General features: G+C 36.5%; 5 protein-coding genes across 8 annotated transcripts; all 5 read left to right on the top strand.

Moving 5' to 3' along the window:
• The first annotated feature begins 7,247 nt into the window (after nt 1–7,247).
• Nucleotides 7,248–9,722, top strand: LOC105174547 (glycerol-3-phosphate 2-O-acyltransferase 6). Its single transcript, XM_011096686.3, has 2 exons — nt 7,248–8,040; nt 8,497–9,722. The coding sequence occupies exons 1-2, from the start codon at nt 7,420–7,422 to the stop codon at nt 9,379–9,381; spliced, it is 1,506 nt and encodes a 501-aa protein (XP_011094988.1). The 5' UTR covers nt 7,248–7,419; the 3' UTR covers nt 9,382–9,722.
• An 813-nt stretch (nt 9,723–10,535) lies between these two features.
• Nucleotides 10,536–13,279, top strand: LOC105174546 (BTB/POZ domain-containing protein). The gene has a single exon (XM_011096685.3). It carries the CDS (start codon nt 10,698–10,700, stop codon nt 12,096–12,098), a length of 1,401 nt encoding a protein of 466 aa, XP_011094987.1. The 5' UTR covers nt 10,536–10,697; the 3' UTR covers nt 12,099–13,279.
• A 1,754-nt stretch (nt 13,280–15,033) lies between these two features.
• LOC105174545 (protein NRT1/ PTR FAMILY 5.5) lies at nt 15,034–17,524 on the top strand. The gene is made up of 5 exons (XM_011096684.3): nt 15,034–15,195; nt 15,347–15,410; nt 15,583–15,797; nt 15,884–16,419; nt 16,519–17,524. The coding sequence occupies exons 2-5, from the start codon at nt 15,386–15,388 to the stop codon at nt 17,414–17,416; spliced, it is 1,674 nt and encodes a 557-aa protein (XP_011094986.1). The 5' UTR covers nt 15,034–15,195; nt 15,347–15,385; the 3' UTR covers nt 17,417–17,524.
• A 1,076-nt stretch (nt 17,525–18,600) lies between these two features.
• LOC110011235 (protein NRT1/ PTR FAMILY 5.5) lies at nt 18,601–23,228 on the top strand. Of its 3 annotated transcripts, none has more exons than XM_020697787.2 (7): nt 18,601–19,001; nt 19,240–19,307; nt 19,444–19,658; nt 20,092–20,606; nt 20,724–21,583; nt 22,941–23,039; nt 23,190–23,228. In XM_020697787.2, the coding sequence occupies exons 2-7, from the start codon at nt 19,283–19,285 to the stop codon at nt 23,219–23,221; spliced, it is 1,746 nt and encodes a 581-aa protein (XP_020553446.2). In that variant the 5' UTR covers nt 18,601–19,001; nt 19,240–19,282; the 3' UTR covers nt 23,222–23,228. The 3 variants fall into 3 exon arrangements, with proteins under 3 accessions (XP_020553446.2, XP_088731831.1, XP_020553445.2); XM_088875705.1 differs by having other exon boundaries at nt 18,603–19,001; nt 19,237–19,307; XM_020697786.2 differs by lacking the exon at nt 23,190–23,228 and having other exon boundaries at nt 18,604–19,001; nt 19,237–19,307; nt 22,949–23,039.
• LOC105174544 (protein NRT1/ PTR FAMILY 5.5) lies at nt 22,943–25,660 on the top strand. 2 transcript variants are annotated; one of them, XM_020697788.2, is made up of 5 exons: nt 22,943–23,039; nt 23,190–23,242; nt 23,351–23,565; nt 23,904–24,424; nt 24,564–25,660. In XM_020697788.2, exons 2-5 carry the CDS (start codon nt 23,218–23,220, stop codon nt 25,432–25,434), a joined length of 1,632 nt encoding a protein of 543 aa, XP_020553447.1. In that variant the 5' UTR covers nt 22,943–23,039; nt 23,190–23,217; the 3' UTR covers nt 25,435–25,660. The 2 variants fall into 2 exon arrangements, with proteins under 2 accessions (XP_020553447.1, XP_011094983.1); XM_011096681.3 differs by having other exon boundaries at nt 22,950–23,039; nt 23,193–23,242.
• The last annotated feature ends 884 nt before the right edge of the window (nt 25,661–26,544 follow it).

The raw sequence follows: 26,544 nt of genomic DNA, 5'->3' as shown, positions 1-26,544 counted from the left end.
GTGTCTGTCCCGACACACCTCATTCTGGGCCTACAAGAATACTGCTAGGCTCCTACCTCAGTTTGTCTTCAAAAACTGCTCTTAGCGCTGAGGGTTACGCCCCCTTGGGCGGCGTGCACCTTCTTGGCCCCTTTGCTAGACTTTCTATGAGTTGGGTCCTCTCTTTGGGTCAAGTGTATTTTTATAATATCAATCTTAATTGTAGCATTGGAGTCTGATGGGATATTTATAAATTACGCTAATTATCACAGTCATACTAAAATCAAGTAATTCCATAAAGCACATAAAATTTGGATGGCAAAAAATAATAATGACATCAGTAGATTGATTTAGGTTGTACTAACCTACCACTCTACCTTTTTTCATTTTGTTTAATAATAAAATTTTGTGATTTTATCAATTGTGGTGTGAAACCCCACATCATAAATATATATATATATATAAACTATATATTCTTTTATTCTTTAAATATAATATTCATTATTAATTTAAGTATGAGAGTGTAATGTGTTTTTTTGTGGATATTCTTCTAATTTCTTCTTGCTGTTTTCCATTGTTAATATATAGAAGGAGGTAGTTGTCTCATCTGGGCAAATAAATTTAAATAGAATGAGGAAATAATTAATTTGGGTGTTATGTTAGGAAATAATTAATAGAAATAAATCAAAATATTGGTAATAAGAGCTTAAGTTTAACAAATCTAAAACAGTGATTATCGGCGGCAGCTACGCTGGCAGTATTAAAAACACCAGCAGCGGCGGCGGCGGCGGCGGCGGTTGTGTGTGGTTCCATGAAATTCCCCCTCACAGAGAACTTGAGCGACAATCTCTGTTTGGGATTTCACTAATGGAAAGCAAGCCCATTATTATATTATGCAAAAGTGAAGGTTTCAAGGCACATCCATTTATGTCACCATCAATGAGTTTGGACAATATATCTTGGGGTGTCTGGTCTCTCATTTGCGGCAACTGGAACTGCTTGGAACCTGCCGGGTCTGAATCAGGATTTCATCTTTCTTCCTCTATATATCTATATCTGGGAATTCGGACCCTCCTGCACCATGTGCTCTTCATGTCTGCTGCCTACCCATATTGTTGCAACTAGTCAGAACACTCGTATATAAATCACTTGTGCTCCGCTGCAACCAACCAACCATACCAACATGCTTCAATCATTCATCATTTCTATTCAAATTCCAGCAAATATTTATATCATACATACACATATATGACATCAATCAATCCTGGACGTCTATAAATAACACGCCCAATTCTTTAAGTCAATCAATTTCCAATAAATTGATTACATACAAACATATATATATATATATATATCTTTATGTTAAATATGTACGAAAGCAAATTCATATGAATCAACAAATGACGCCATTGTGAAGAAATTGGTGGAAAGATTTCCGTATTTCATTAATCTGATGATGAAACTGTACATGAAGCTCTATTTATATATAGAGTGTGAGGCTAACTGTGTGCAGCTACACTAACAAACCTTTCTAACCCACTAACAAATTTTACAGCTGTGAAGCAAAGAGAAATAAAACGTAAAAGCTACTAATTAATAAAGTTGCAAAATCCAAAAACACGCTTTTAAGGACAACAATGTGAAGAATAAGATTAAAGATAGTGCGGCAGTCGTTGACCCATGTGCAAACTAGCTGCAATTGAGGAACTAGAACCCAGATTTCTATAAAATATGATTTATTAATTATAACTCTAATACTCATTAGAAACAAACATTAGTAGTGATCCGGGTCGAATAATGCGATCTCGGGATTCGATCTCCACTCAGAGTGCCAATTCGTCCAAGACCAGATTTTGGGTTCCCTGAGAATAAAAACACGAACTGTGAGCTCGTCGGGTACGTCCCCGACAATGACCCTCCGACGCTCAAGTTAGGTTGGTCGAATGAAATAGGTTCGATCAAGGAATTCGGTCTCAATTAATACGTATCAGTTACCTCATTTATGGTGCGTCGGGGTCTATTTATAGCACACAGTTGTACGTCATGTACTGGGCCACGTGGCCTTATCTCGTCGGTGCGCGTTCTGATCGAACGGTGGTCATTACCCGGGTCTTCAGTCGGTGTATGCGATCCGGGTCGGGTCAAATGCGACCCGCCTGCTACAATATACGCGGATCCTGATCGCAAAATGACTATAATGCCCTTAATGAGGGGTGTTTTGGTCCTTTTGTAGGCGTGGTATTTGGATACTCATCAAGTAGCCTTTTTACGAGACTCGAATCCAAAATCTGGTTCTCCTATAAAATTAAATACATAACGACCATGCTGAATCAATTAATGCTCTATGATCAGAATCACTTAAAAATTCTTGAAATGGTTTATAAAAAAAGAAAATAAAAATGAATGAATTAGGAATAGGGGTAGGCATGATCATGATCATGATCATGATCAGGCTATCTATGTATTGTCAATTGTGATGAATAAGTTTGAGTTGGAGGGTACCAACACCCATCGCATCTCGTGAGTTGAAAAATATGCATCCAAATATATATACGAATTTAATTGTAAAAGAGATTTCCACAGAAATTGATATAGAAAGAGGGGACACATGATTTTAATACCGGATCGAATCCTGTCCGTCCCTGCATGTTGGTCGGATCGCACTTGCTATAACCATTAATCAATCTCTATCTATATCTATACGGTTAAATACTCGATATATAAATATAGGGTGAATAGTAATTTATCCCCTGTGATATTAAAAATGAGCACATTACCCCCCTATGAAAAAAATATAGCAATTTACCTCCCTATACTTTTTAAAATGAAGCAATTTACCTCCTTATATAGGGAGGTAGATTGCTTCATTTTAAAAATCATAGGGAGGTAAATTGTTGTATTTTAAAAAATATAGGGAGGTAAATCGCTATTTATTTTTTCACAAGGGGGTAATTTGCTCATTTGCGATATCACAAGGGGGTTGCTTGCATTTTTCCCTATAAATATATATATATATACCGCTCACTATAATTCTAATTTCGCCAAATTCTCCCAATTTCATTATCACGAATTAGGGTTCTCTATGTTTTATATACTTAGGTTGGATCATACATACCGTAATGATTTAATTGGGAAGATATATTATATATGTCGCTACGTAGTAGGCATGATTTTGGTCTTAGTTGGATATTGCTTGATTAATTACGTCCATAAGTTATTATATATTATTTATATCTTTTTGAATACATCGATTATATATATATATATGATTGATACTGAATAGCTAGAAATGTGATGGAAGTGCACATGCATGGAGTAATTGCATGCACACGTATGCTGATGATTAACCAAATTACTACTGAATTAAGGCATCCATCCACCACAAGTTTTAAGTTGCACTATTACAACATGTCAATTTGTCCTAATATTGAATGATTATGTTGTTAATTGTCATTTAAAATACAATTCAAATTAAGACAACGAGTATATATATACATATACATACGTTAAATCAAGAAAATTATTAATTTTTCGTATCCGGTTCTAGTTTTGTATTTTACTTTTTATTTTGCAAAAAATATATATGTTAAACGTATAAAACAAATTTATCAAATATACACTTGATACTAGAAAAAATTAACTATTTGCTATAATTTTATTATTACGACTAAAAATCATGGTAAATAATACTTATAACCACGATTAAATAAAATTAATGCAAAAAAAAATAAATCTATCAAGGAAAATTATGGCATCCTCGCAGATGCCACAACCAACAAACGTTGCATGGACGTGGTTAATGAGTATAATTTGCTACTGCTATTTATTTTTAGCCATGGCAATTAATCATGGTTAAATGTTGCAAATTTTATAGTGAAATGTAATGTAGATTATCTGATATGGAATACAAAAAATGTAGTATAAAAATTAAAATAAAAAATTGAATTGATGCTTATGAATTAATACATATGTACCATGACTTTTCTACTTATAACATTTTGCTTTTCTATATTTTTGTGCTGTTTATTTTCTTCTAAGAAGAAAATAATAATTCCCTAGAAACAAACCAATGATTATGGGAATAGAATCAGTTGCCTCTAAAAACATTTTGACTTTTACTTTGGCCGACAGAATAACGGTTTCCGGGTTCAAAATTTGTGCATTTCATTATCTTTATAATATAATTTTTCTTGAAATTTTAATTAAAACAATACAAAAACGATATAAATAATAATAATAATAATAATAATAATAGCTGGAATTTAGATCCCTGTCAGATGCCCGACTTTATGGGTACAAGAACATGTGAATTATGTTGGGTTGGCGGCCCACATTGAATTTCCATATCCATCATCCTCAATTTTACCACATCCTCCTTTTTCACCATCATATATTTATTAATTATATTTCCATTAATATATTTTGTTCATTAAAATATAATCCCACAGAGAAAAATTGTCTTAATTAGGTATTATGTTTTATATATATAGGAAGTGATGTGGTTTGTTCTTGTCTCTACCCCACTTGTCCTTTCTTAATCTCACAAATTCACTACTACATCACATTCACATGGGCATACTCCTTTCTCATTGGAGGATCCATTCACATTAGCACAAGACAACCTTCCACTTGTGCCACCTACATCATCACAATCATTCCTACATTAATTTTCTCTTAATTACACACAATATATACTACTGTTCAAACTTAACCACACACATATATATATATATAGGATGATGAGTCAATATTAATTCAAATACTGCACAAAAGCACATGACTGCCTTAACTCCTTTGTCCGGACTATGAAACTAATTTGTCAAACTTAATTGAATTTGCATTACAAATAGGTACGTACATGCATGCATATATATAAATATATATATACACATACATACAATGGGCATACATTGAATGTGCAGATGGTGGAACCACCATGAATGATATATGAAGGAAACGCAATTCAATGTACACACATACACACACACCCTCCGCCAAACTAAGAAAATTATAAATAATTGTAGAGAATTTATTATATGTAATATATAAAGAATTAAGATTGTTGTGAAATAATATATATAGAATAATTTGAAATAAAAAAGAAAAGATGGGGATATATATATATATATATATGCAGTTAAAATGAATGAATCATATTGAATGCTTTCAACCTGCTACGGACGTATCCTAATCTTGTTGTTGATGCAGTCCTACCAAAAAATATGAATATAATATAAAGTTTAGGATAGATGCATGCGATGCGAGAATAATTGCCTCATTTTTGTTTTTAATATTATTATGAGTCAAAAGTGTGAGGGGCCTTTGTATGAAATAGTAATAATGGGGTGGAAGGTATGGTGGGAGTAGGGTTTGGGCCCACATAATTTAGGACAAGATAAGAGAAATGGGGTCTTGCTATGAGGATTTGGATTTGGAGTGAATGCTCCCAACCCTACTCAATTACTTAACTTGATGATGAAGAAGCCCAACAGCATCTTGTGTTGGCTTAGCTAGCTGTAAAGGACTACGTACAACCCCCCCAACTCCCTCATATATACATATACATATACATATATATCCAATTAAGGCTCCATTTGTTTTTACTTCCCATCTTGATGATCATCTTATATAGATATATATATAATTGATTTTAAAATTAAGATGGGTTGATATATAATTGAGATGCAGTGGAATTTTGTGATGAAACTCATTTTGGATTTGGGATGTGATGTGAATAAAATAAGTGGGGCCCAAAATATTTTGAGGATAATATAGGCTTACAGAAAATAAAGGTCCATGAAAGCTCACCGAATACATAAGTCAGTAGAAGTAAGGGATGAAGGATATGCACTAGTATCGCCTTTGTAGTTCAGTATTGTCTGTGCAATTGGCCTCAGGTATAAAAAATTTTGATATTTAAAATAATCAATGTAATTAAAATCCAAAATTCAGATATACTATTCACTCCAATATTGACCTACCTCATATTAACAATTTAATTTGAGTATTGAAATGCTCACATCGAGTCAAATTCAACACGTACTTCTTTATGTAGGATCCAAGAACGTCCCCGTGCCCCCGAGGCCCAAATGATATCTGACCTCCGAAGATGAGAGCCCATCAAAATGCAACATGTGTAGGTGTAGGTGTGGATGATAGAATACTAATACAAGTAGTACTTGTGTGAGACATATATATATATATAAATGTGCATGCCTCGTGGCTCCTGCTGTACGTGTTTCCTAGGATGACAGTCGGAAACACATACCTCTCTCTGCCTAGCTAATTTGCTCATGCATGCTTGCTTTCATGTTCACACCAACTACTATATTATACAGCTCTAACTTTTTGTTTTTGTCGTCTTCATCTTAATTCACTAACCTTTCTTCTTCTTTTTCAACTGAGTTATACAAAAAGCACATGCAAGTTATTGGACCGGCCCAAACTCTAATAAAGTATATGGACCGGCCGAAACTATATTTCTTGTAGGAGCGTACCTCCGATTTTAAGCAACAGAGGAATCGTACACGAATTTCAACTCAAACTTTGGTACGCCGAATCAAACCCAATTCTACCCGAATAAATATATCCATCCTAACTAAAATTTCGGTACGACTACGCCTACTTTTAACCAAAATCGCCTACAAATGCTAAATCCATTTGATAAAAACTCCAAAAATTTCATTTTTGTTTAGTATAATACTAAAATTATTGGTTTTTCTTAGAAAAAAAAAATCATACAATACAAAATTCTATAAAGAAAAGTGTAAAGATAAAAACTTAACCTACAGATGCATTCAACTGGAAATAAAATCGAAGACTTAAATTATCTACTACTAAATCTTCTACATCAATACAACTTATTTTCGAATTATTCAAATAAAATCCAACACACTAAATAACATGCACATCAAATAAATCTGTATTTAATACATATATTTTATATAATCTATAATTTTTTAAAAATCCAATATTTTATTTCGGGGCAATTCTAAAAATCAATATCAAACTGACTACCAAAATTTTAAAAAATCCAAATTTAAGTTCAATATTCATTACAATTATGTACCATTACAAAAAAAAAAAAAAATGATTATTCCCAGTACGATTAATCACTATAGTATAAAAATTATAGCAAAACAATACTATCAATCATGGTTAGACAAAATTAATGCGAAATTTTTTAATTAGTATTCATATTATTTTACTTATTATCATAATAAAAAAAATTATGTTTGTTCTAGTAGTACCGAAATTTTAATTGTAATTCGGTTCAATCAGTAAATCAAACTTGAACACCCTTAGCATTTAACTACTTGGACACTCAACTCACATCTGCCCTTATATTCAGCTTGAACATACCAAATCCTTCCTTAGTCTAATATAACCAGCACGCACACACATAAGTTGAACAACGTGTAAAACTCCTCTCTCTCAAAAATGGGCGCCCATAGGGAGTTTGAGCCGATAACAAAATGTAAGAGCAGCGAGGGGCGATCAAATCAAACCGTGGCAGCTGACCTAGACGGCACACTCTTGGTGTCTAGTAATGCATTTCCATACTTGATGCTCGTCGCTTTGGAAGCCGGGAGCCTTATACGTGCCTTGTTTCTCTTGGCATCCGTCCCATTCGTCTACTTCCTCTACTTGTTCCTGTCTGAATCCTTGGCTGTCCAAATTCTCATCTTTATCGCCTTCTCCGGCCTCAAAATTCGTGATGTTGAGCTCGTTGCCAAGTCCGTCTTGCCTAAGTTCTATGCAGAAGACGTGCACCCGGAGACGTGGAGAGTGTTCAATTCCTTTGGTAAGAGGTACATAGTCACTGCAAACCCTAGGATTATGGTGGAACATTTTGTCAAGAATTATTTGGGAGTTGATAAGGTTCTTGGGACGGAGTTACAAGTGACAAAATCGGGACGGGCCACAGGGTTTGTGAAGAAGCCGGGTGTACTTGTCGGGGACCATAAGAAAATGGCGATAGTCAATGAATTTGGCACTAATGTGCCTGATTTAGGTCTTGGTGATAGAGAGACGGATTATGACTTCATGTCCATATGCAAGGTAAGTTCACTCACAAATGCGTATTGGTGTTCTGTGACTTATTGACTCGAAATGTGGTCATTCTCTTTTGTTTTCTTAATATATTCTTCTTGGCTGACAGGAAAGAAAAGAATGCTGTGTGGTGATAATTTAGGTGGGGTTTGTGAAATTTAACATTTTCTCATCCATTCATTATTGTGAAGGTACTTGGTCATATGAGTCCATGCATATTTCATGATAGGGGTTTTTAGGGCTTCTTATCCGCGCAATGATTTGTGCATGATCTTTTGTCTCTTTATACCAAAGTGAGTGAGGCAAATTAATTTGTTATGAAGATGCTACTATAAGGCCGTGCACATTTAGTATTGACAAATTATATAGGGTATATTTATAAATTCAGAAAATTATTAATTAAATCTGAATCAATTATATAAACTTTTGATCAACAATACAATTTCTTGATTTGAGTACGTACAGGAGGGATTGATCGTGCCCAGAACAAGAACTGAACCACTGCCAAGAAACAAGCTTCTATCCCCAATCATCTTTCACGAGGGTCGTTTGGTACACAAGCCCACACCCCTCGTCGCCTTCCTCACATTCCTCTGGATGCCAATTGCCATTACTTTATCATTCGTTAGAGTTTTTCTCCACATCCCTTTGCCCGAAAGGATTGTACGTTACACCTCTATGATGCTTGGGATCAAACTCATCGTCAAGGGCACCCCTCCTCCGCCGCCCAGGCCCGGCCAAGGCGGCCGCCTCCTTGTCTGCAACCACCGGACCGTCCTCGACCCGCTTGTCACCGCCGTTGCACTCGGCCGGAAAATCACTTGTGTCACTTATAGCATAAGTAAGTTTTCGGAGTCAATTTCCCCTATTAAAACGGTTGGATTGTCGAGGGAAACAGAAAAAGACGCGGCGACCATAAAGCGCTTGCTTGAAGAAGGTGACTTAGTGATATGCCCTGAGGGGACTACCTGCCGAGAACCGTTTTTACTGAGGTTTAGTGCGCTTTTTGCTGAATTGAGCGACAGAATTGTGCCGGTGGCGGTGAACACTAAACAATGCGTGTTTTATGGGACGACGACACGGGGGTACAAGTTCTTGGACCCGTTTTTTGTTTTCATGAACCCAAGACCCACGTACGAGATCACGTTCTTGAATGAAGTGCCTCGTGAGTTTAGTGTTAGAGGAGGGAAATCGGGAATTGAGGTGGCCAATTATGTTCAGAGTGCTATTGCAGGAAAACTTGGGTTCCAGTGCACCAATTTGACTAGAAAGGATAAATATGCTATGATGGCTGGGACAGATGGACGTGTTCACTCCAAATATTCAGGCCTGATTATGCCTGCAAAATAATAAACACCGAATAGACATATATATTGTTATTTGATAATTTGTTATTGTTTGATAATGGACTGGCATTTTCCAACGTAACCACCTGCATGGGCAAGTTAAAATACTTGTATTTTGTTTGGATTTGTGTTTTAGTTTTTTGTCTTGTATTTTGAAAATAGAGAGAGAACAATAAAGATAAGTAAGTGTGCGTTGAAAATAGATAATATGTTTGGATTTGTGTTTTTTGGGGTAATTTAAAATATTTTAAAATAAGTGGTGTAGGTATGATGTTGGGATCTGGCATTGTCAAATCATATATTTTTATATATAAATATGTATATATATAAATATTTTATGTTTAATGTTGTATTTTTTGGAGACAAAAATTACTGTTTATTGTCAAATCATATCTATTTTATATTATGTATATATATATTATATATAGAAAATTGAAAAATATAAAAACACGCAGAAAATGTGTAAAAACACAAAAATAAATATTTAGTGTATTTTATCTTATCTCGAAAAACGCAAGAATACTAATGCAAAAAAAGCTTTGACATTTCAAATTTGGAGGTTCTTGACCGGATCACAAACAAGCCTTTCAGGATCACGACACTTGATTTCTATCCAAGCCGCTTATTGCCTCCTACCTCACAGAATTTGGGCCTCAACTTTCTTGATGAGGCCTAATCACATCTTAATGAATTAACGAAAGATATAAGAGTTTGATTTAATACAATTAACAATGTGAAAAGTAACATCTCCTTTGCTCTTAGTTTAGATTAATCAAAGAACGTATAATACTAACAAGACAAGAAAAACCCACAAAGCTTAATTACTCGTAGGCTGTTCCCTTCCAGTTTCACTACGAAATGGATAATTACTCATGGTTTGAGTTCTGCCCAAAAATTCGTTGATTCAGTTGGGTCTTGAGTTCTTGTTCAATTGGAATTGGATTTGGAATTGGGCCTTATCCAATACCAGAGAGATACAGACACACGATTACAGCCTTTGTCAATTGCTCTTGATTTTTGTGAAGTCGAAAACATGGACAAAATTCGATACAAACGAAATGAATAATCTATTCATTGATAGTTGCATTTGTTTTCAATTATTCTTGAAAATTAAATCAAAAGAAGAAAAATAATTGCATAAGCTAAGTGAAGATCACTGTTGAAGAGAGATCCATTATCCAATCGGCTAAAACAACTTGGTAAACTTCACTGAAACTTGGGCTCTACTTTTGTAATGCCCAAACACACCTGTATTAGCCCAGAAAGGACACATCTTTCTGAGAATTCGGTTGAAAGACGTATCCCCTAAAACTGCCGTTTATGGATGACCAAAGTCCCGACTCCACCGCCGCCGGACGCATCAAACTCAACGTGGGAGGTAAGCTCTTCGAAACAACCGTCTCCACCCTCCGCTCTGGCGGCCCCGATTCCCTCTTATCCGCCCTCTCTAACCGGCCGCCTGAAGAACCGGTCTTCATCGACCGCGACCCGGAGATCTTTTCCGTCCTCCTTTCCCTCCTCCGCTCCAATCGCCTCCCCTCCACCGCCAAACGTTTTTCCAACCAAGAACTCATCGACGAGGCCCTCTACTTCGGCATCGACTCCCAACTCAGGTCCGCACTCGCCCCGAGTCGACTCAATGGTATAGACTCCTCCCTCTTTACCACCCTCAACCCCTCCGCTGACGGTGTCGTTTCTGACTTCAACGCCATCGAATCAGATGGGTCGTTGTGGGTGGCCCACGGCGGGCAGATTTCGGTGTACGATTGGAATCTCAGCCATTCAGCAACAGTACGGACGCATTTAGACTTCATCACTTCGGTGAGAAGGATCCGACCGGAGGTTGCTGCCGTCGGTTCTCTACATGGGTCGGGCTTACACTTTTATAATATGGCCAACGGGCGCCGAGTCCACTCGACGGAATGGGTCGACCCTTCCGATGTGAGGATATACAAAGCCCGAGTCCACGCGATTGCCGACTCGGAGGATTCTGTTTTTGCTTCCTACGATTGCCAGCACGGAGAAAATTGCATCTTAATGATCGATAAATCCACGATGAGGGTTTCGTCGGAGATTGGAAGAATGCCTGGAAATTCTTCAAAAAATATGGTTCCCACAAAGCTTACGTATGTATCAGATATGGGGATTTTGCTCGGGAGTTCTGTGACATCGGGAGCATTTGGGTATTCTGGGTACATTCGATTGTGGGACCCGAGAACTGGAAATGTGGTTTGGGAAACAAATGAGCCAGGTTCCGGTCGAAGCAGTCGATTTGGGGACTCATTTGCCGATGTGGGTGTTGACTTGGATGAATTGTTGTTGTTCAAAATTTGCTCAAAATCGGGTGATTTAGCTGTGGCAGATATGCGCAAACTAAGTGATGATCCCTGGGTTTATTTGAAAGAGAAGAATCCAAGTATGAGGAATGTGGGAGGAAACAATGGTGGCAACTTTGTGATTCATTGCTATCGGAAGCAAGTGTTCATCGGGAGAGAGGGTGAGCTGGAAGTGTGGTCGAGAGTGGAGGGAAACGAAAATGAGGGGATTGTTAGTGAAGAGATGTATAGAAGGAATTATGTGGATAAAGTGACGGATTCCGAAAGAGGGGCGATCAAGAAACTAGAAGGTGGATGGGATCGGCTATTTGTGACCAGAGAAGATGTTGAGGGGATTGAGGTGTGGCAAAGTTCTTACAACTCCGGTGTGGTTGCAGTTTTATGATCACCATGGAGATGTTGATGACTTTGTAATCTGTAATAAGTTAGTGATGGTTGGGGATTATTTTGGACGTTGTTTCTCAATCACGGAAGACCATGGATTGTGCATTGAGTTGTATTCGAGTTATCCTTATGCTAATCTTGAGTTTGTGGAGTAGGGTTTTGGAAATGATACAACATTGTACGATATCAGTTACTAGACATTGTTGTTCTTTATATCTAAATATAAATGTGTTCTCTTGGCTGAATTATGTGGATAAAGTGCCAGATTCAGAAAGAGGGTGATGAAGAAAATAGGAGGAGGATGGAATTGGCTACTTGTGACTAGAGAATATGTCGATGGATTGAGGAGTGGCAAAGTTCTTACAACTCCGACTCCGTTGTGGTTGTAGTTTTATGATCAATATGGAGATGTTGATGACTTTTGTAATGTGTATTAAGTTAGTGAGATTGGGGATTATTTTGGACATTGTTTCTCAATCACGGAAGACAATGGATCGTACATTGAGTTATATTTGAGGTTCCCTTATGCTAATCTTGAGGTTATGGAGTTGGGTTTTGGAAATGCTACAGCATTGTACAATATCAGTTACTAGAAATTGTTCCTCTTTATATCTAAATATAAATGTGTTTTCTTGGCCATATTTAGTTTTTAAATATAACAGGTCTTAAAGCGAGGAATGACTGATCATCGACTTCTTTACAATGCTGGTGAATAGTATGTATGATTTGAACGTTACCAGTAAGTGTTTAGATTCGGTTGGCATTTCGTTGATGGTGACTGTGGGTGGGGCTAAAGAGAAAGCTCTGTTAATTGGTGAAAAGCCTAGGTTATGTAAGAAAGCAAAAAGACCTTGAGAGGAATCCTGTTGGTAGATTTCTTGGAGGAAGAATAGCCTTTTCTTGATTGTGTGTATCAAACCGAGCAATTGGATTGAAGTTCAAACTAGACATGCAAACGAGGAAGAGGGCCCTGATGGTTTTTTCTTTTTCTTTTTCCTGATGAATCATGGAAGAGCGGCATCGTTGATAAGTGTATGCACACAGGCATGTTGTCTGATTTTTTCTTACAGTAAAGGGTTGTGTATAATGTTTCTGATATGACCAAGTTGTCTGCAAAGAGATTCTGTGTCTTTAAACTTGGTGAAATTCGCCTGGAATACATTTACATGCCTTTTGCAGCTACTATCCAATCAACCCATTATAAAGGTTTAAAATTTCATGAGTCGTTCTCAATCCGTAGCATCTGAATTTGTAATTCTGCATCCAAGCAAATTCTATCGCTAACGTGCCAAGGCTTGCAAGTCAACGTCAACTAGACTGCAAGTTGAGCCTCATGAATGTAGCAGGAGTGCCTTTATAGTTTGAGTGTTGGGGGTAATGAACTAACACGGTTTCTTATGAAACTTCCTACCCCGCAATAAACATGGGGAAGTTGAAGTAGACTTTGTGAAGAATTGAAAAATAAAGAGACATACAGCCACAATGGTTGCACTATTTCAACGCGGTCTACTGAAAGAACAGTAATTGCAGTAGTTGGCATTGTCTATCAATTGAGAATATCAACCTTAAACTGTAATTCTTCACATGAGCATTTCAATGAAGGAATTGTTGATTTTCCAGCAATCTTGTCTCACCTCAATGGTCAGACATGTGATGAATTTTGAACTCAACTTTAGACCATATGTAATCTTTTGATTTATACAAGATCTGCGATTTTCTGACAACCCTACTGTTATTATCTGAGCTGCTAAACTAAATTGCACGTCGGCTGCTGATTGCGTATAATGTTTAGCAAAGAATGAAGTCTAAATCCATCAAAGAAAGCAAGAGAAATAAACCATGCGATCCAAGGGAATTAATTGCTCTAATCTTTAGGCTAATGTCATAATTACAAGGAAAAAGGAAAAATTCGTATACTCCCTGTAATAATAGAAATATTAAAAAAAAATTCTTTAAAAATTAAAGTCTCAAATACTCCTTGTGATATAAGATAAAGTTCAAAAAATTCCCTCCATACAAAATTTGGATCACATATGCTTTGACTGCGATTTTTCTATAAAAATACTTTTGTTTTTTTTTTAATATTTTTACTCTTCTCTCACATTTAATCTATATAATATTATATATTTATTAATAATAAAATATTATTTTTTATACTAATTATTTAATTTAAATATTATCTATTTTTTATTAATAATAAAATATTATTTTATTTTATATAATAACTATTTAATTATTTATATAATAAACTATTAATTTAATTAAATTATATAAAAAATAATGCAATGGATGCGGTGAACTGAAGAGGAGTGCGCCGCGACCTCCTCACCCCTGGGCGACGGCGGTCGTCCAACGCAAGGAGGGTCATCTGCGAAGGTGACTCGGTTGCCCATCCACCAAGGGCGACCGCATTACCCAGCGAAGGGGGGTTGGAGGCAAGAGGGCTGGGGGCGAAGCAAGAAGATGATGTGGGGAAGAAGATGGGGATGGGGTTATAATAACAATTATATATATTGTAAATATATTTTAATAGTTATAAATTAAAATAATTATATATTAATTGACCTAATTTGATCAGTTGATTAGAAGGGATCTTTTAATCATTGTTTCTAAAAAAATAAGCTCAAATTAACCAGAAGGGTGTAATTATAGGGATGATTTTGATATTAAATATTTTATATGGAAATTTTTTATATTTTTATATATCACATGGTCAAAATGGACTTAACCCCATAATTATATGTTGTAGATCGTAAATTTGTTTTATTTTCACGTCCGAAATGGACTAACCTGGAATTTGGTCCAGCTATCCACTTCCCTGTTTCGGTTGGAGTTGACTTCACCCATATACAAATATTTATGAAATTCAACTTACTTTGTTTTACGCGTTGCAAGAATTTCAAAGAAAAAACAAGAATCCGCCTTGTTTTTTTGCCATTATCTGTCTTGTATACAATGAATCCCCTTCTATATATAACTAAGTGAAATAAGAAGCTACATTCTCCGACATCGCAATCCCCGTTCCGACAAGCTCTTTATGGTAACACAAGTTTCTCATCAGCCAGACTTTTTTTCTTTGTTTCCGAGGTTTTAGTTTGGTAAGTTTTTCATAATAATCTCAACTGAACTTCCGAGTTCTGCTAATCTTGGAGGTCCTTTCTCCGATTTTCATCTCTTGTTATTTTTTGTTCATTTGAGTAATCAACGACTTAAAGTATGGAAGATTGATGTAATCGTCGTGAATTGCAGTATTTTTCTTTTGGCAGAGAAGGTAAACATACAAGCTCAATGGCCACAGTTGGGAGAGTAGTTGGTAAGTACAGATTGACTCTAATGCTCCTGAGTCCTAACCTGTTCTTCACTAAAAGACATAACTCTATATTACGTTTGATACTTGTATCATTTCTTTTTCTTATTCCCTGATTAAATGGCGATTCCGTCTGGCTTCCCTTGTGATGTAATCTTGTTTTATTCCACCATTACAGTCCTGCTATGGGTGGACATACTAGCGATGTATGCCATGTACGTAATGATGGCATACTTGACCAACGTTTGGAAGCTTGGTTTCACCCACGCTGCTGCCATCGTCAACATTTTTTGGGGAGTGGTTACAGTATTGCCATTACTTCTAGCATTCTTAGTGGACACCATATTGGGAAATTACTGGATGCTCTTGATCTCCAGCTTTGCGTATAGTGCCGTAAATCCTAACCCCTCTATCTAATTCCCATCATGCTTTTTGCATATTTACAAGCTCTGAAAATGAGGGGATATTTTAATATCCAGGGATTGGGATTTTTAACAATGTCCACTCCGCCAGTTCTGTCAAATGCTATGGGAACCTGCAGCGAATACAAGCCAGAATGCATCGGCCAAGGCCAAAAAGTACTTTTCTACACAGCGTTGCCTTTAATAGCTTTCGGGATGGCTGGCCATCTGACCTCCTGGAACTCATTCATAGCTGAGCAGTTCAGCGGGGAAGAGGAAGATCTAGATCACAACACATTTTGGCGTTTCTTTTTCAGTATTTTTGCTGTTATCATCACCACAATTGTTGCAGTCTTAGCCCTCCCTTACATAAAACCATGGTCTCTTCGGTTTGGAATTCCAGCCATATGTACTCTCGTTGCCACTCTCCTGTTTTTCAGCGGCTCGTGTTCCTACAAGTATTTGAGGCCAACAGGAAGCCCTTTGACGATGTTCATCCGTGTGTTCGTGGCTGCTGCTTCCAAGTTGTTCTATACAACTCCAAGAGATGTTAAGGAACTATATGAGATCCAAAATCCCGAAATTCACTCGGTTCCCCACACAAGGAGCCTCAGGTCCATGCCTCTTCTCTCCACCAACAATTTTGTACATCAAGAACAAGGTTTCATCTGTTAATTTTATGTATGCTCACCGGATACATTCTTAATATGCAGGTGCTTGGACAAAGCTGCAATTCTGATACCTACAAAACCTCGAGAGGAACAGGAAAAGAATATGTGGAGACTCTGCACGGTTACAGAAGTGGAAGAGACCAAAACCATCATACGCATGATTCCTGTCTGGATGACTTTCATATTATGTGGTGTCGTCTCATCCATCGGATTCACCTACTTCGTTGAGCAATTAGACCACCTGAACCACAAAGTTGGGCGCCTCACAGTCCCCAGTGTAGCCCTTCTCTGGTTCTACGAGCAAGCCCAAAATCAATGCACCAAACTCTATGCTAAGTTTTCTAATGCATTAGGCGAATCAGGGTCAAGAAAGTTCGCTCCATCTTTCGGTATTGCTGTATCAATGATACTCGCGATACTTTGCTGCATCACCGCTGCCAAAGTGGAGAACCGAAGGCTTGGCGTGGTTCAAAAGCACGGTTTAGTCGACAAGCCAGACGAAACCGTTCCCATGACCATGTTCTGGTTGCTTCCGCAGTTTGTTCTGCTTGGGGCATTTAACGGGATTTTCAATTACAGCACCATTTGCTTCTTCATCGATCAATCCCCTGCCACGACACGAAATTACTTGCCGTTCTTCATTAGTGGCGTGTTTGGTGTTGGGATACTTGGAAGTGTTCTTTCGGTATTTGTTGTGGGAAAAGTGAGTGAAAGCAGAGGGAAAATGAATTGGTTTCAGCACAACCTGAATGGGAGTAGACTTGATAAGTATTACTGGACACTGGCTTGGTTGATGGCTATCAATCTTGTAATCTTTGTGGTGGTGGGTGTGTTTTATCGGTACAGAGAATCAGAGTTGGAAGATCAAGAGGGTGAAGAGTTTGGTGGGATTGATGAGCCCTACAATGATGATTCCAAGTGTTTCTGCTGCTGCTGTTAGATGTAGGACAGAATTGTTTCAAAGTTGCAAAAATTTCTGCTTTTAGACAAGTGATTTTTGTAAAAAAAATTTGAAAGTTGTAATAAAATAATAGTATTCGCAGAAAAATCACTTTTAAAATCAATTTAATTGATGAAAGAATAATTTATCTTATATGTTAAAAAAAATACTATTTTTTACTTATTTTTTAACTTGTTGCTTGTCATTAATAATTATTTTTTCACAAAATTATAAATTTTATTTCGACTAATGTTTTATATTTATGCTTTTAAAAGTATTATTTAATTTAATAATGCTCCCACTAAATAATATAATGTTCATTCATATATTTGTTTATTATTTTTGTAACAAAAGAATTATAATGTGAAACATTATAGATTAGGAAAATAAAATAGAAAAAGAAGAACCTAACCATCATAGACCAAAAGCTTCAAAAAAATTGGATCTTGATTAATAGGGAAATAGGTAGCTACCTACATTTCAAGTGATTGGTCAATAATACACTCTCACGTATCATTGCTCACCCCTTTATTTATTCACTAGAAAACTAAACAATCACGTGACTCGTTATTATTCCTAATATTCTAACCCCAACAAGTTGACGGAAAACAATTGTATATACAAAACCGACAAGTTTGCTGCATTCGGGGAAAGTTACAAATTTTTAAACTTCATTTGCAATTCCTTTAGGAAAAGCAAATGATCTGAATGAAAGAATAGGTTGTTGACAGTGTGTTTTCCAATTCCACCTACCTAAGATGTTGGGAATTTAGGATACTCACAAAAATTCACCCCTTCCGAGTAATGGCAAGTCCAGAAAGCAAAAGATCAGTAAAGGTAATAAAATTTGAGGTAAATTAGAAATATAATTATTTATAAAAATATAAATATAAGGTGAATATCACTATAATTTATTATAGTAATATTTATTTGACCATCGTTAATTTTATAAGATAATTTATAATTTTTTAAATAATTATAATATGTTTGTAATTACGACAAATGTCATGAGGTTATATTATAATTTACATAAAATTTAAAAAGTTGTAACTCCAATCATCCTGTCAAAAACTTTTGAGTTCATCAATTGCAATACATTCATTAAAGTTGGACTGCTGGATTATTATTATCCTTTTTCGCAAACGAATTTGAATGATTTCGTGATCTGATTGACCATCACACAACTCGTTGCTTGTTGTAAGCAGTCAAAAGAAAACAGGTGGAGTGGATAGCACAAAGAAGAAGAAACGGGACCCGGAAAAAACATGTATATTGAGAACAACAGAATTGAGAAATCATAAGAGGTTGAGCTGGTTCAATAATGGCTTTGGATTTTTGAGTTGCTACTTTGTTTGTGTCTGGGGGGTCTACGCAGAGTCAACGTCAACTCAGTTTTATTTTTCTATTAGGGAGTGAACAATGAGATACTCAAAGATTAAACACTGGGAAAGGTATTTTTCTTTCCCCCCCAACTGAGCCCACCTATTCAGAATCGGATGCTATTTTGCACCAGTCAAGAAAGAGAAGAAGATTGGTTCACAGGCTGCAAGGCCTGTCACCTGTCACCCCGCTCTCTCAGTTTCAGGTACACCTCTCATCCCTCTCTGGGTGTTTGTATATCATCAGAAACACTTAGATTTGGAGTTGGAAATAGAATATGAGGTTATTGAATAATGTCTCTTGATTTTAGCTTTAAATGTATTACTTGCTTGATGTATGCAGCTTTGTTTCAGACTCCCCTGTTTCTTGATTTTAAGAATAATCTCTGGTTGAGCTTTGCCCAAGTGTTGTTCTTATTTTTTTTTCTTGTTATTTTTCAGTAGCCATTCTTCTGCAGAGAGTTGAGGTGATTAGATTTATGCAATAATGAAGAGCTTTGTCAGAATTTCCGGTAAAGAAGTAACATTTTTCCAGCGTTAATGTTCATGTGTTTACCCACTCTCATATATGGAGTTAAAACTGTGTTTTCAAGTTTATACATAGACTTGTGTGTTTACTTTTTTTTTTCGTGGTCCTATTCATTGCAGCACTGCTGTGGGCTGACATATTGGTCGGATTCGCATTTTTTGAAATGCAAAAATATTTAACTGAGGTTTGGAAACTGAGTTTTACTCATGCTGCTGGAATTTTGAATATCTGGGGAGGAATTGCTATGATATTGCCAGTTTTCTTTCTCTTCCTTGTTGATGCTTGTCTCGGAAATTTCACGATGCTCCTGATTTCTAGCACAACCTACACCGTGGTATGTTGATAAATCTTTTCACTAATCAAACGGAAGATAGATCTACCTTTTGCAAATTTAGGGTTGGCAATAATGTGCAAATTATAAACTGATTAGCTGGTGCATTGCTTTTTTCTCATCTGATGTATGTTACAAGATGAGGGCTCATTAGAAGTACATGGGCTGGGTATTCCTGATGCTATTACATTCTCTTAAGCTTCTTGAGATTTGATGTAATTCTCAATACCCCTTTGTATGTTGCCATTTATGTGCTATTGAAATTTAGCAGCCATACTTAAAGAATGAAACAACCATTGAATTATGTTCTCTATGTAAACTGGAATGAGCTCAATTGACATTGTTCCCTCGGGGCAATAGACGCATGTTGATGGAGCTGTGTCATCAATGCCTTTGTAGAATTATTTTTCGTACTTAGAACTCCACCTTTCTACAGGGTATTGGCTTTGTTACTATGTCAACCCCATCAGTTCTTGCCAGTCATACAGCCACATGCAAACAATGTATAGGTCATACCCAGAAGGCTCTCTTCTATACGGGCATGGCGCTTATAGCTGTGGGAAGTGCTGGCAATGATGTATCTGTACGCTCTTTTGGTCATGAACAGAAAGATAAACCTGACAGTTATGCATCAATAAAAGCTTGCTTAAAAATACCAGGTTTTATTCTTGTGGTGCTGATAGCGGTAATTGGAGCTATTGCACTTCCATACATAAAGCCATGGACCCTCCGCTTTGGAATTCCTGCAATATGTACTGCCTTTGCGACCTTTCTTTTTTGGAGTGGTTGGTGTACATATGATAAGGATAAACCAAAGGGCAGCCCGCTAACTAACGTTTGTAGAGTGTTTGTGGCCTCTGCTTTCAAGAAATCCAAGCCATTTCCACTCAATAATAGAGAGATTTACAAGAAAGCTGAAAATGAGTCATTTTCCCGTAGTCGTTGCCTCAGGTATGTGCTTGTCTCTTTCCCGTCACATCAGTTAGTGAGTGGTTGTTTAAGATTTTATTCCATATACAGTCATATACAGACAGTCCAGGTTCTTGTATGCTTTTCACTGTAATTCAGGTGCCTAGAGAAGGCTGCCATCATATTGCCAGGAGAAGATGAAGAGAAGAGCAGATGGAGACTCTGCTCGGTAGGAGAAGTTGAAGAAGCCAAAATTGCTGTTCGCATGATCCCTATGTGGCTCACCTTCATAGTCTGTGGGATCGTATCCTCTACTGCAAACACTTACTTTGTAGAACAAGCAAATAAAATGAATCGCAGACTTGGAACATGGAAAGTTCCTCTTCAGGTGCTTCTACTGCTATTCGAGTGGGCAAAGGCATGGTTTGATATATTGGCGAGCTGGTCTTTAAGGAAATATAAAGAATATGGAGCCCCCATAGGGATCGCGGTGGCTATGATATTATCAGTTCTATGTTGCATAACTGCTGCAAAAATAGAGACACGGAGGCTGAATGTGATTAGAAGGCATGGTTTGGTGGACCAGCCCGATAAAGAAGTCCCAATGAGCATCTTTTGGCTGCTCTTCCAGTTTTTCCTACTAGCCGGACTGGACGCCTTCCTTGAAAAGGGTGTCGGTACATTCCACGAAGAGCAGGCTCCTGAATCCATGAAGACCTACCTCGAATATTTCACTAAGGGAGTATCTGGTCTGGGATACATGCTTAGTGTGCTTACAGTTTATGTTGTGGGCAAAATAAGTGAAAGAGGAGGCAGAAGAACAAACTGGTTTCAGTACACCTTGAACAGGAGTCGTTTGGATAGGTATTACTGGGTGCTGGCAGCTCTAAGTTGTGTGAATCTACTTGCATTCATATTGGTGGCTTGGAGTTACCGATACAAGGACGAGGAAGCTTCATATCAGGGAGTGGTTGGTACGGGGGAATCTGCTTTACCCTCAACAAATGCAGATGATAAAGGTGAATGCTGTTGTTGCTGTGCTTAGAATTTCCAAATCCTAAAATTCATTCAAGATTTTATCCATTAGCTACGGTTGGGCCTTTCCCATTCTTCAACAAACCCTCATCAATGCATAATTTTTAATCAAATTAAGTCTTTTCCAATCAAATCAATCACATAACAAATGTTATACACTTGATATATGATTAATCGCGTTTTTTGAACTGTAAGCTAATTACATCACAAATATATTGTACTTATTTGGTTTACCTGTGACCAATTTTGGCCCGTATTACTATTTCCCCATGACCAATAATCTTATTAGCTCTAAAGAGAGCAACATATATATATAAAACATATATATGTATATATATATTGGCTGTCTAGGGAATTCTATCTTCTCTAATATTCTGCCAACCTTGCGTTTATAGATTTCCATACTTTTTTTTAGAATTAAATGTAATTTATCTCCTGTAATATGTAAAATGAGTAAATATTCTCGTCTAAACTACTTTCACAAACTGTTTGGCCAATTTAATCATTTGTTTTTTCAATGACAACAAGTCATCTCCCCTTAAGAAATTCAATTGGTTGGTCAACAATACAATGCAACGCATATCGTTAGCCATATCAAAAGAGACAAATTAGCATTTGGTGAAACTTGTTGTTTTTTAAGTTATTGCAAATATTTAAGAAAAAGCGATTATCTAAATGAAAGAATAAACTGATGAGAATGATTTCACACCTACCTAAGCATTTATAGAATTTAGGACACTGAGGATGTTTAGCTGTCATATGAATAATTGTACATACTCATTAATGCAGTTGTCATGTGACATAATGCAACCCACACAGATTCATCCTCAACATTTGCAGTTGCATGGCTTTTCAGGAGGGGAAATTGGTGAAAGCAAAAGATAGTTTTTCACAAAATTGGATTAGGATAAAATTAAAAGGTGGTGTTGAGATGACCTAATATATATGGTTTTTATTTTTATTTTTATTTAATCAAATATCAATACTTAACAAAGATAATTACAATAAAATCAACAATACCATAATAATGAAATCTAAACAACACCTTCTATTACAATTGATAACACATCCTATGCAGCAGATCCTATTCAATGTATATAGTGAGATTTAAATTCATGATCTCTACTCCGCCATATGAACTTATTTTGCAGCCAATTGGGTATGAATATGGATATGGGGCTCCTACTACATTTTTGGTGGGTCGATGCAAAGTCAACGTCAACTAAGTTTTATTTTTCTATGATGTACAGATAGTTGTGGTGTGAACAATAAGATTGTAAAATATTAAAAGACTATATATTATATAATACCGGGAAAGGTATTTAAATATTTCTTTTGAAGTGAGCCAGCTATTCAGATGGTATTTTATAGCAACCAAGAAGGAGAAGAAGATTGGTTCAGAGGCTGCAAGGGCTGTCTCTCTCTGGGTTACTGAAGAAGGTAACTTGATTTTAGCTTTAAATGTATTATTACTTTGTTTGGTGAATGCAACAACATTGTTTGACTCCTCTGTTTCTTGATTTTTAAGATTAATGTTTTGATTTAGCTTTGTGGAAGTGTTTGTCTTATTTCTTTCTTGTTGTTTTTCAGCAGAGACGGAGAATAGATTGATTCAAGAATGAGGAGCTTTGTTAGAATTTCTGGTAAAGAGTAACATACACTTTTCCAGCTTTTATGGTCATGTGTTTACTCTTATCAAGATTAAACATAGACTTGTGTGTTTATTTTGTTCTTGCTCCTATTCATTGCAGCACTGCTATGGGCTGACATATTGGTTGGATACGCATTTTTTGAAATGCAAAATTATTTAACTGACGTTTGGAAACTGGATTTAACTCATGCTGCTGGAATTTTGAACATCTGGACTGGACTTTCAATGGTATTGCCAGCTTTCTTTCTCTTCCTTGTTGACGCACGTCTCGGGAATTTCACGATGCTCGTGATTTCTAGCATTGCCTACACCGTGGTAAGTTGAAGAATAGATCCATCTTTTCGAAATTTAAAAGTTGGCGTCTGATGTGCAAATTTTAGACTCATCAGCTGGTGGATTGATTTTTTCTGGTCTGATGTATGTAATAGATTTAGGGCTCATTGGAAGTAGGTGGGCTGGGTGTTCATATTGATATAGTTCTAATCCCTTTATAGCTTTCCATTTATGTAATACTGAAATTTAGTGGTCCTTTTCAACCATTTATGTGACTATGTCATTGTTCCTCGCTCGGCAATGCATGCTTACTGATTGAGTTGTCTCATTACCGCCTTCATTGAGTTATATCATGTACTTTAAATTCCACGTCGTTGTAGGGCATTGCGTTTGTTACAATGTCAACCCCACCCGTACTCGCCAATCGTACAGGCACGTGCAAACAATACCAGCCAGAATGTATTGGTCATACCCAGAAAGTTCTCTTCTATGTAGGCATGGCATCTGTAGCCGTGGGAATTGCTGGCAACCTTGTCTCTGTACATCCTTTCCGTGAGGAACAGGAAAATAAATCTAATAGTAATCCGACGATAGATTTCTTAAAAATACCAGGTTTTATTCTTGTGGTGCTGATACCGGTAATTGGAGCTATTGCACTTCCATACATAAAACCATGGTCCCTCCGGTTTGGAATCCCAGCAATATGTACCGCGGTTGCTACCTTTCTTTTTTTGAGTGGTTGGCGTGCATATGATAAGGCTAAACCGCAGGGGAGCCCCGTATCTAACGTTTGCAGAGTATTTGTGGCCTCTGCTTACAAGAGATCCAAACCATTTCCGCTTGATTCTAGAGATCTTTACAGAAAAGATAACGAGTCATTTTCCCGTACTCGTTTCCTCAGGTATTTAATTGTCTATTTTCCATCTATATATATCAGCTAGCCAAGTACCATTTTATTGCATTGCATGTATATGAATCGGCTAGCCTGAGAACAAACCATGCAGTGACAGTTTCTTGTATTTCTTTTCACTACAACTCAGGTGCCTAGAGCGAGCCGCCATTATATTGCCAGATGTAAGTCGAGAAGATCAAGAGAATGATAAATGGAGACTCTGCTCAGTATCACAAGTCGAAGAAGCCAAAATTGCTGTCCGCATGGTCCCTATGTGGCTCACCTTCATAATTTGCGGCATCGTATCCTCTGTTGCAAACACTTACTTTGTAGAGCAAGCGAATAAAATGAATCGCAAAGTTGGAAAATGGAAAGTTCCTCTTCAGGTGCTTCTACTGCTAAACAAGTGGGCAAAGGTATGGTTCGGTGTATCGGCCAACCGGTCTTTAAAGAAATATAAACAATATGCAGCCCCCATAGGGATTGCAATCGCTATGGTGTTCTCAGTTCTATGTTGCATAACGGCTGCAAGAGTAGAGACAAGGAGGCTGAATGTGATTAGAAGGCATGGTTTACTCGACAAGCCTGACGACGAAATTCCAATGAGTATATTTTGGCTGCTTTTCCAGTTTGTCCTACAAGCCGGGCTGGAGGCCTTCCTTGAAAAGGGCGTTGCTGCTTTCTACAAGGATCAGGCTCCTGATTCCATGGAAACCTACATCGAACATTTCACTTATGCAGTGTCTGGTCTGGGATTCATGTGCAGTGTGCTTACAGTCTACGTTGTGGGGAAAATAAGTGAAAGAGGAGGCAAACCAAACTGGTTCCAGCCCACGTTGAACATGAGTCGTTTGGATCGGTATTACTGGGTGCTGGCAGCATTAAGTTCTGTGAATCTACTTGTATTCATATTAGTTGCCTCAATGTACAGATACAAGAACAGGGAAGCTGGAGACGACTACGCCGTTGATACAGGAGAATCTGCTGCACCCTCTGGTATAAATCAGAATGATGATTGATGTTTGTTGGATATTTTGTTACTGTCGTAATTACTAATTAGAGAGTTTGTGTTTCTTGAATTCTTCAACATTCTTTAAACTTTGGGTTCAACTCATTTTCTTGATTCTAAAGATTTGATCTTCTGCTTCCTTTGGGCCATTCCAGGCCGAATTAGTTGTTACTGGCTGTCATCTGTCAATGCAAATCCATATTCTCTAAAATCTTGCAATTCATTTGATTTGTGGTTTTCTTATTATAAATGGACTAGCATACAATTCGTGCTATTCTAAAAAATTATTTGGATATATTATAGATATATATATACATATTTTGGGTAAATTACAACTATTCCTATAAAATTCGATATAATTACAAATATTTTTTATTATTTGAAAAATTATAAATACCTCCTCAAATGAAAAATAATTATGTAGTCCTTGGAAAGAGAAATGGACAATACTATTTTACTTTTGTTGAATTCTTTTAAAAAAATAAAAAATATTTGAAAAAACGTAAAAAGAAATTAAGAGTGGGTAAATAAATAATTTAGAGAGAATATTAGTCATAAAAATATTTTAAAAAAATATAATATATATAATTATAATTTACAATGCAAAAGGGTATTTTGATCAATTCACCACAAAAATTGGATGGAAATATAAAGAAATGGGCTAGTTGTTAAACGAGTATTTATAATTTTTTAAATAATAAAAATATATTTATAATTATGCCGAATTTTATGAGAGGTTGTGTAATTTGCACTTTGTTTTTTTTTTTTTTTGATCATAAAAGGTCTAAATATTATTGTGAATGTTATTAGGATTGGGAAATAACAAATGATTCAATAACTATTAACTAGAAACCATAATTGTGAAATCAACCACCTAATTTGCAGACATATAAATTAATGACAATTAAATACTTAACCTACGAATCCGTTGTGAAATTACTAATACAAACTCCAATAATCAATTATACTAAAAAAGATGCTGCAGATGCGTATGATAATTGCACAAGAAAAGGAGAGGATATTCAAAGGAATATCTCTTGCCAGCAAATTCAACTTGTGCCTCTTCAGCTCATGCCAATTTGTGTCCAAAAACATGATAACTTCCATCAACAACATAAAT

Source organism: Sesamum indicum, linkage group LG11 (genome assembly GCF_026168435.1).
Source record: "Sesamum indicum cultivar Baizhima isolate 11 linkage group LG11, ASM2616843v1, whole genome shotgun sequence".
Lineage (NCBI taxonomy): Eukaryota > Viridiplantae > Streptophyta > Magnoliopsida > Lamiales > Pedaliaceae > Sesamum > Sesamum indicum.
Note: the sequence above shows the minus strand (reverse complement) of the source record. Positions and strands in the feature narration are given on the sequence as shown.